Source organism: Phoca vitulina, unplaced genomic scaffold, assembly GCF_004348235.1.
Source record: "Phoca vitulina isolate PV1807 unplaced genomic scaffold, GSC_HSeal_1.0 scaffold40, whole genome shotgun sequence".
In the NCBI taxonomy this organism is placed as follows: domain Eukaryota; kingdom Metazoa; phylum Chordata; class Mammalia; order Carnivora; family Phocidae; genus Phoca; species Phoca vitulina.
In genome coordinates, this window is record NW_022589743.1 from 5,416,211 (window position 1) to 5,425,844 (window position 9,634).

General features: G+C 42.9%; 1 protein-coding gene across 1 annotated transcript; it reads right to left on the bottom strand.

Moving 5' to 3' along the window:
- Positions 1–3,337: 3,337 nt before the first annotated feature.
- LOC116647739 (peptidyl-prolyl cis-trans isomerase-like 1) lies at positions 3,338–3,852 on the bottom strand. The gene has a single exon (XM_032429305.1). It carries the CDS (start codon positions 3,850–3,852, stop codon positions 3,352–3,354), a length of 501 nt encoding a protein of 166 aa, XP_032285196.1. The 3' UTR covers positions 3,338–3,351.
- Between the last annotated feature and the right edge of the window lie 5,782 nt (positions 3,853–9,634).

The following is a 9,634-nucleotide window of genomic DNA, read 5'->3' on the forward strand; positions in this document are numbered from 1 at the left end:
GATGTCTTCTAGTCTCATAAAAATGGGACTTGTTCATGTTCCTTTTTCTTGTTCTCCTTGTTCTACAGTGTTTTCCAATAAGGGGTTCCCTTTATGAACACATGGACATGATGTGTTAGAAAATGAGTGTGCGAGTTAGCTAAATTTATCTCAACAGAATCCTTAGAACCAGGGTGACCATATAATTTATTATCTGAACTGGGACACTTTAAAATTCAGCTGGGAGAGGGAAGAAGTTTTCATGCTGAGACAATAGATATAAGCTTGGATTGTTCTGAGAAAACTGGGATATATGATCTCCCTATATAGAACTCAAACTTTCCTTTAATCTCTGGAGTACCAACTTTATCCTAAATATATTTATTTAAATAAACACACACACACAAATGTGTGTGTGTGTATATATATATATATTTAATTTTTTAAAAAGTAAAGTATCTCCTGTTAAAATTTATTCTTTAATGTAGTGTGCAGTGTCCTTCATCTTGGTTTCTGGCATGAATCCACAAGGACCGGACTAGACAATGAGCTGAAGGACAGCCATTGTCCTGTGCTCAAAATTGCCCCTCCTTTCCTGACTCATTATTCTCTTTACCTCAGACTTGTTCCCTTCAACACCTCCTTCCCTTGGAATGGATATGTCTCAGGAGACTCCTTAGTGCTTCTAGCAAACTGACCCTTGGAAGGTTTGCCCCACCAACCATCCTTTCATACCCAGAGGTGTTTGAGTCATAATGAATATAGCTTAGAGTTTTAAGTCTGGACCTCTTTGAGTGTCATGCTTATACTGCAGGAAAAAAAGGGATGGCAACCCGTTGAATTCACAGATCCTCTTAGGAAGTTTATACCAGGCAGTAGATAGAAGTCACGACCCCATTCCCCTGGTGCATGCGTGCACACACACGTCATTATATTGGGACCTTGAAGCTCCTCTTTCATGTGTAGCTCCCAGGCCTATATCACCATTCCTCAATTCAATATAATTCAGTTTATTTAATTCAGATGCATTTCAACATGCATCAGTGCCTACTGAATGTCAGACATTAGGTGGGGACTAAGCACGTGAAGGTGAATTCTTGCAATCAGGGATGTTATAGTCTAGCTGGGTATAGATGTAAGAGGGTCAATATTTTTGAGGTCATTCCTTTCATATAGACAGAGAAGGACGAAAGACTCTTCTGGTGTAGGAGGACAGAATTTGGGGGTAGAGAGAAGAAGCACCCAGAGGGGTTTGGGAAAAACCTAGTGCAGGAAACGTCTTCCTTATTCTACATTCTCAAGTTATAGCCTGAGACAATTGTAAGACCCTTAAAGATGTTCCACTTTCACTGCGGTGCCTGATAACATGGTGCTGGCTGGGGGAAGAATGTAGACTAGAAATGGCTAGAGAAGTGTCCATAGAGCTGGTCCTCAGGCAGTTACCAGTTCTCCAGGGTCCACACGTAATGTCCAGGGAATCAGAGTTTCCTGAGGGCTTCAGGGTCGGGGGGATGGGTCATGCAAGTGCTAGAAAAGTGATGGGCTGAGGAGGCCTGATGCTGGCATAGGGAGGCCACATTCTCAGCTATGGATGCCATTGGCATGCCCAAAATGAACTGGGCAGAATTAGCCAGATGGTGGTAGATACCAGCATAGTCCTTAGTGGCCAGACCAGATCAGCCATTCCTAAGAGTATCCGATTCATCACATTCATGGTTGGATCAATACTCAAGCTGGAGATAGGAGACAGGCCATAGGCTGGTAGATAGTATGGTAGGTTTCCATTAGATGGTGGCCTAGAGCAAGAGTACAGAGGGATGGGTTGGAGAACACAGAAGTCACATGAAGTGAGGTATTGGATAGGAGAAGTAGACGGCCTCAAAATAGAGCTGGTTTGGGGGTGAATGTGGGTCTGTTGGATTGTGACTGGAAGCACCCCCTTTGCTCCCACAGTTGGATGTGGTTTTGGTTTCCTATTTTTTTTTTAAAAGTAGGTTCCACACACAGCATGGAGCCCAATGTGGGGCCTGAACCCATGACTCTGAGACCAAGACCTGAGCTGAGATCAGGATTCAGACGCTCAACCGACTGAGCCACCCAGGCACCCCTGTTTTAGTTTCCTATTACTGCTGCATCAAACTACCACCAAATTAGTGTATTGTTTTACAGGCCTGGAGGTCAGAAGTTCAAAACGGATCTCACTGGGCTAAAATCAATATGTCGGCAGGGCTGCATTCCTTCTGGAGTTTCTAGGGGAGAATCCCATTTCTTGCCGTTTCCAACTTCTAGTGACCAGGCATTTTTGGCTTGCAGTCCCTGCCTCCATCTTTAAAGCCAGGAACATAGGGCCAAATATTTCTCATGATGCCATCTCTCTGGTCTCTCTTCTGCCTCCTTCTTATCTTTTTTTTTCTTTCAACCATCAGTGGCATTTTATTTGGGAAGTTTCTATGTATTACATAGATGTTCCTTTCTCTTTACCCCATTAAAAAAAAATCAGAAAGACTTAAAAAACATATAAAATCTCTTAACTAGTTTCTCTAGTCTTAGGCTAAAAAACTTAAGTGGTGCCTCTCCTTTATGACAATACTGCTTTTTCAGGAGAATTCATAGTCTGTCTTTATGGCTCACTACAGATTTCTACTCCTTCTTGGGGAAAAAAATGGTCAATGTTTCTGCTTCCTTTTAATAAATTCCTTTCTTGATTATTACACATTATCATTCCCCACTTGACACCTTCTTAGAAACTTGATTGCTGGATGCATTTTTCATTTGGCAAAAATTCAATGTGGCTTTGCTTGGGATGTCTAAGTGTCAGAAACAGCAGTGTTGATGTTCTGATTTTGAGAGGGAAAATATATATAGAGATGCATACATTCCTGGAAGAACAAATGTAGGAGACTGAAATAGGGTGTGCACAGAGTTAAGAAGGCTGATAGACACTACTTGGTTTTGAATGGTGTGGCTGTCAGCCACTGAAGACTGCAGTGTAGGCCAGAATATAAATCTCTGCAGGAAGAAGTTTGGTCAGGCACTATGGAATGACAGAGTCGGCTTCATTTTGTTCCAAGTGTATCAGCACAGACACACGCCAGGAGGGGCAGTATGCTCACTTGCAATGAGCGGTTCCCCATGAATGATCATTTATGAGCATTTCTGCAAATGCTCTGTCAACCTAGGCACCGGGGGAAGAGAAAAGAAGCATCCTCTTAAAATATACTTCCATCTCTAACTCACCCAAGCCCCCAGGTCTCCTGAGCTCTGTGACTTGCAAGGCCAAAATGGAGTTTAAGTACGTGTCCTTCTAGATCTGGAAGCTGGTTCACTGGGGCCATCTCCGAAGATCTGGATGAGCGCAGGGCAGCAGCAAGCCTACCCAGAAGGGTACGCCTTAATGATCTTCACATCGTCCACAGGGCGGTCCTGGGGGTTTGTTTCCACCATTCCTACTCGATTCACCATTCCTATACCCTGGCACACTTGGCCAAAAATGGTGTGCTTGCCGTCGAGCCACTGGGTGGGGGCTAGGGTCACGAAAAACTGGCTGCCGTTGGTGTCTGGCTCCGCATTGGCCATGGCGAGAATTCCAGCCCCCGTGAATTTCAGGTCTGGATGAAGTTCATCCTCAAACTGCTTGCCAAGGATAGATGCACCACCCTGACCTGTCCCTGTTGGGTCACCTCCCTGGATCATGAAGTCTTTGATGATCCTGTGGAATTTGGTGCCATTGTAGTAACCTCGATGTGCCAACTCAGCAAGATTTTTACAGGTCTTCGGAGCATGCTTCCAGTATAACTCCAGCACAATGATCCCCATGCTTGTCTCCAAGTATATGTTGGGCGGCTGCCAGGAGTCTGGGGGGATCACCGCCATAGCGCAGCCGACCGAATCCTGCCTGCCTCCTTCTTATCTTACCCTCGTGATTACACTGGGCCTACTCACTAATCCAGGATAATCTCCCCATCTCAAGGTCAACTGATTAGCAACCTTAATTCTATCTACAGCCTTTACTTCCCTTTGCCATGGAACCTAACTTATTGGCGAGTTCTGGGACTTGAACATGGGTATCCTTGTGGGAAGGCATTGTTCTACCTTCTGCAGATGTTCTCCCACAAGGCCACACACGTGACCGTAAAGTAGCAGGCACCTGTCTGGCTGATGTCTTTATGGAAGAGGTGGCAATTTAGCTGTGTTTTGAAGGAAAGGTAGAGGTTGGTGAAGTCGGGAGGTGAAGAGAGTGAATTAAAGGTAAGGGAGAAATGTGAGTAAAGGATCAGAGTTGGGAATGTGAGGAACAGAAGGCAGGAAGTTTGATGACACCAGAAGGTACCTGTGGGGGGAGAGAGAGAGCTGAGATTGGGAAGGATGGTAAGAGACAACTGTTTAGTGCCTTGAAGTTTAGATGGAAGGCACCGGAGAGACACTGAAAGCTTGCATGGGATCAGGTAAGAAAAGACCACAAAATAACTATGTAAAGATATATGGTCGTTAAATCATTTGGCTCCCCTCACTCAGGCAATCTTTGATTTTATGCTCTTGACTTTTATTGGAATTGTTCAATAAAACTCACTTTGCATGATTTACCAAAATGTAGTTGAAGAAGTTCATTTTGTGGTTTCCCAAAGATGTGGTTGCATGTGAGGAATGTTCCCTGCACTGAGTGCCAAAGTTTGTCTCTTGACATTTATGTGTTTTCTAACTCAGGCACCATGAACTGTATCAGATAGTGATTTTTGGTTTGTTTGTGTTTGTTTGGCTTCCATGAAGCTCAGAGCCAAAGACTAAATTGCTAGATGCCTTATTTCTCTTGCTTGTACATTTATATATTTTTATTTATTATTTATTTATTTGTTTATTTATTTAACATTAAAATAGCCTCTTTTTTTATTATTATGTTATGTTAATCACCATACATTACATCGTTAGTTTTTGGTGTAGTGTTCCATGATTCATTGTTTGCGTATAACACCTAGTGCTCCATGCAGAACGTGCATTTATATATTTTCTAATTCCAAGTGGTCTCCAATTTTTCTTTTATGTCTCTGTGAGGGGTAATGCCAGCTGTTAACCCCAAATATCAGGGGGTTAAACACAATGGATATTTCTGTCTTTCTCACATACAATATTCTTGATTCCAGGTATTCCTGATCCCAAGTCCCTCCAAACAGTGATTTTTAGGAATCCAGGATCCTTCCTTTTTGACACTCCACCCTCATGTAGGCCTACGGAGTGCTCTGGATGCTAGTGGCAGATGAGGAAGAGGTGGAGGATTGTGTATGAGCCATACGAGGAAATGGCGCCTGTAACTTCTGCTCATTTCCCACTGACTAGAGTTCAGTCACCTACAGCACTGCCACCTAACAACCAGGGAAGCTGGGAAAGGTAGATAATTTGTGTGCTGGAAGAAAAGGAAACTTATTTGATGAACTAACTAGTCAACCTCTGTTATTATGGACTGAATGTTTGTGTACCTACAAAATTCATGTGTTGAAGCCCTAGCTACCAACGTGAGGGTCCTGGGAGGTGGGGCCTTTGGGAGTTAATTATGTTTAGATGAGGTCACGAGGGTGGGGTCCTTATGATAACATTAGAGACCTTCTAAGAAGAGGCCAGAACATCCCCTCTTGTTCCCTACCATGGGAGGATACAGCAAAAAGATGGTGGCTTGCATGCCAGCGAGAGAGCTTTCACCCAGGACTGGAACCAAATCAGCCAGCACCTTGATCTTTGACTTCCTAGTTGATCCAGAAGTGGGATAAATAAGTTTAATTTTCTGTTGTGTAAGCCACCCATTTAATGGCATTTTGTTATAACATCCTGAGCTGATGCAGACATTTGTCATATCTATCCTCCGATTACCAGGTACCTATTTTGTCCTTCCCACACATGGGAGATACTTTCTCCAAGTGAGGCCATCCAAAACCTCATCCAGTCACGTCTTCAAACTCCAAGTGCAGGATCTCTGGCTGATGATATGCACTTGTCTCCATTAGGTCAGCAGGTGGGTCCTGTAGACCTTCAAAGATAAACTGAAGAGATGATTGTCATGCCCCCCCCCACAACTTCCAACGTGCCATGCACAGCAGGGACCTGATAACTCACGAAAAACTCCCCTTCATCAAAGAGAGAGGTGGGAACTGCGTGTGGCTGGTCCAGAGCAAGGAGGAGATTTTGTCAGGGAGGTGGGGTGAGGCCCCTCTGCCTCGAAGTGGGAAGTTTCTTGAATTGACCTGACTCTGATTTGAGTGAAGAATGTCCTTGTTCTATGCTCTATGATCCCCGTTCTACCCTCTGTGAGGGTCTTCCAAGTCCCTTTCTTCCACAGCCCTCTGAAGTGGGCTTTGGGAGGAGACCCCTTCTTGGGGGCTGTAGAGCTTCCTGGCCTGGCACCCAATCACATGAATCTGGGCAGTCATAGACTTTTTTGGGGAAAAAAAAATCTCAAAAACTCAATTCTCTTCTTGTTTCTTTGCTTCCAGGGGGTCTCAAGTACCAGGAACCATTCTCCAAATCCCTTTTAGCCACAATTATCTGCTCTGGCTTATTTCTTTGCATCCTTGCCTCAATTGGGTGCCATCTGCAAAAATATGCTTTGGTAGGAACGTGCCTCTCCTTAATCTAACCTTTATCCCAAGGCAGGGTCCTGCTCTAAAAGGCAACCTACAGAATGGGAGAAGATATTTACAAATGACATATCAGATAAAGGATTATACCCAAAATCTATAAAGAACTCATCAAACTCAACATGCAAAAAACAAACAATCCAGTCGAGGACATTAACAGACAATTTCTCCAGAGAAGACATACAAATGGCTAACAGACACATGAAAAAATGGAGAAAAGGTTTGGATGGTCATGCCAGGGAGGTATCTATGGACTAGCCCTGGAACTGGCACACATATCTCTGCTCACGTTTTATTGGCGAGAACTCAGTCATTCCTATTTGCACAGGAGGTTCTACCTAATTGCAAAGGAGGTTGGGAAATGTGGTCTAGTTTATATCCAGTAAGAAGAGAAAATGAGTTTGATAAAGAGTGAGCCAGACCTTGCCAAGCATCTTTACTTAAATGTTTTGTGCATGCGCTTTAATATTGTGACTTACTTCAGATCCTTTCAGAAACTGGCATGCTATAAATTAATTTTAAAAGACACACAGTCTGCCTTTCTTCTTCCAGAATTTTTTTCCCCTATAAAATATAGGACAGGGAAAAATTATTTCATAGTTTGTTCTCAGTTTGGGAAGTCTATCAATTTGGGTCCATCAGTGGTAATGGTCAGACCATCAGAAGCTTTCTGAGCACCTAATTCCAGGTTAGAGACTTTTTCCAGGGTCAACTTTCTTCTTCCTTTTGAAATGGCCTTATTCTTCTGCATCTCCTTAATCATGGACCAACCTCTCAGCTAGTTTGTTTTGGATTCAAGGGTGAAGCTTTTGTCTATGTACTTTCACTTTGATTAATCACTCTTTCTTGCAATTTCTTAGACTCACTACATGCACCCAGTTAGCCCTGTGCCTTTGCTCCTGCTTATCTGGGTTAAAAAAGTGTGAAGGTTCTGGTGTTCCAAGACTACCTGTCCTGGGCACAACATTTGGCAGGCTGTGGCACTGATGAGGTCTGGTGGATGGCAAGATCCTTGTTCTGGGCTCACATTCACCCTTCCCCTGCACCCTGTCCTTTGGTCTGGCTGCCCTTGCAGCACTCAGGGACTACCCAACTGCCTCCTGATGGGCCATCTGTAGGCACATTTGCTTTCTGGCAATTTTCTTTGCATAAGCGGCTTTTAAAAATGATTTGTGTGATTCATCCAGGTTTCTGATTTCAAATCGCATCCTGAATATTTACTGCCCCTCTTTTGTTCACTATTTTCTACAAAACTGGAACCCTTTTATTCCCCCCGTCAATATACTCTTCCTAGCCTTTTACATAATAAAAAGCTTGAGTTTCAGCATTAATCATTGTGATTAATGGGATTCCACTAATAACCTTTTTCTACTTGGGAAGGGTCCAATTATGACTATATTTTGTGTTTGGCCTTGGGCCAGTTTCTAACCCAGTGATCCAAGTTTTCATTGGTTTCATGATTCCACAGCATGGACATTAACCTCTCCTAATCTACTTTCTCCTACATATTTCAGGCACAGCCAGTCCTCCAGACCTTCTGCTGACCCATCCTTGGATATAATGAGGCTGGCTGCTTGGGGAGGGAAGGTCTGCCTCTCTCACATTCTCAGTATGTTCAGACACAAGCCTATTCAGTGATTCTTGATGTTTTCCCCATGGGTGTTATCAAGCCACATTTAGGCTTCATAATTCTTTGGCTTACCATTCACCCTTATAATTAATAATGGAACCCTGCCAGAAACTTAAAAAAAATAATGCTCTTCAAGGAGAATTTTCAAAGGACTCTTCAGTTTAAACTCTTCAAAAGCTCTGGACTCCTTCTCTCAGACACAGTAGAGGAAATAAAGTAGCCCCTCAGAGACATAATAGGGGAAAAGAACATGGTCTTCAAGGTCAGGATGAGTTGTGAGGCCTTGAGAAAATTATTTAACTTCTAGGAGTCTCAATTTCCTCATTTGTGAAATGGGACTATGATTATCTTGCAGGAATAGGATAAGGATTAAATTGAATAATGTATCTAAAGAGGCTTGTGGTTCCATTTCCAATAATATAATAATCTAAGTAGTCTGAAAACCTCCCTACTAGAAAATGCCTAGAAATGCTGAAGAGACTATAACAAACATCCTTTGAAATGACTAAAAAGAAAGAGGGAATTCCCAGGAGCTGAAAACAGAGGGGACTAAAGACAAGGGCTGATGGTCCAGCAGTCTTGGGAGGTGAGAGTTTATTGTTTCCGGTAAACAAAGGTTTTGGATTTTAAAGCTCACACAGAGATGGGAGATGAGGTCTTGGGCTCTTGTATGGCAGGGAATTGGAACTGAGACCACTGAAAACATCTGGGACACTTGAAAGGCTATATCCTTGGAGAAATGGTTAGATATTATAGCCCATTGCAGAGATACTGAGATGGAATTTATCTGTCTCCTCTGGATTCTGAGTAGGGATCAATTTCCTCTTGAGAATTCCTAACAGTAGACCTTTATAACAGATTCCTTGCACAAGTCTGGGGTTCTAATGTACACTGCCTGCATGGTCTAGGGAAGCCCCTAACCCAAAAAATGAACATACCACTTGTTCCAAGCCAGTCATACCCTTGGAATGACTACAGTTGCAAATATAAAACTACCTTAAAAACCTGGGTAGATTTTTAACTCTGCCCACTTGGTATTTCCACAGATAAAGCCCCACTAGAATTTAGCTCAAAAACCAAATTATGAAATGCACGAGGAAACCACCTGCCATATCTAAGAATTATCAGGCAAAACATATGGTAGGATTGGAGTCCAGAAGCTTCCAATCACAGAGCTATTCAATGGAGACCATGAAATGGGTATACTAAAAAATTGTCAAAGTTATAATAGAAAGAGGTGAGAACCTGGGAAAAGAATGAAGCAGGATAGGCCAAAGAGAACTTGTAGAAATGAAAAATGCTGTCATTGAGATTAAAACTCAGTAGGCAGGGTGAAGAGTGGATTGGCTCAGGTGGCAAGAATATGAGTAAACTCAAATGCTTCCAATCAGTAGGTGCTCAG

Bases quoted from the DNA above. Each gene is read 5' to 3' on its own strand.
- LOC116647739 (XM_032429305.1), bottom strand. From the start codon at position 3,852: ATGGCGGTGATCCCCCCAGACTCCTGGCAGCCGCCCAACATATACTTG.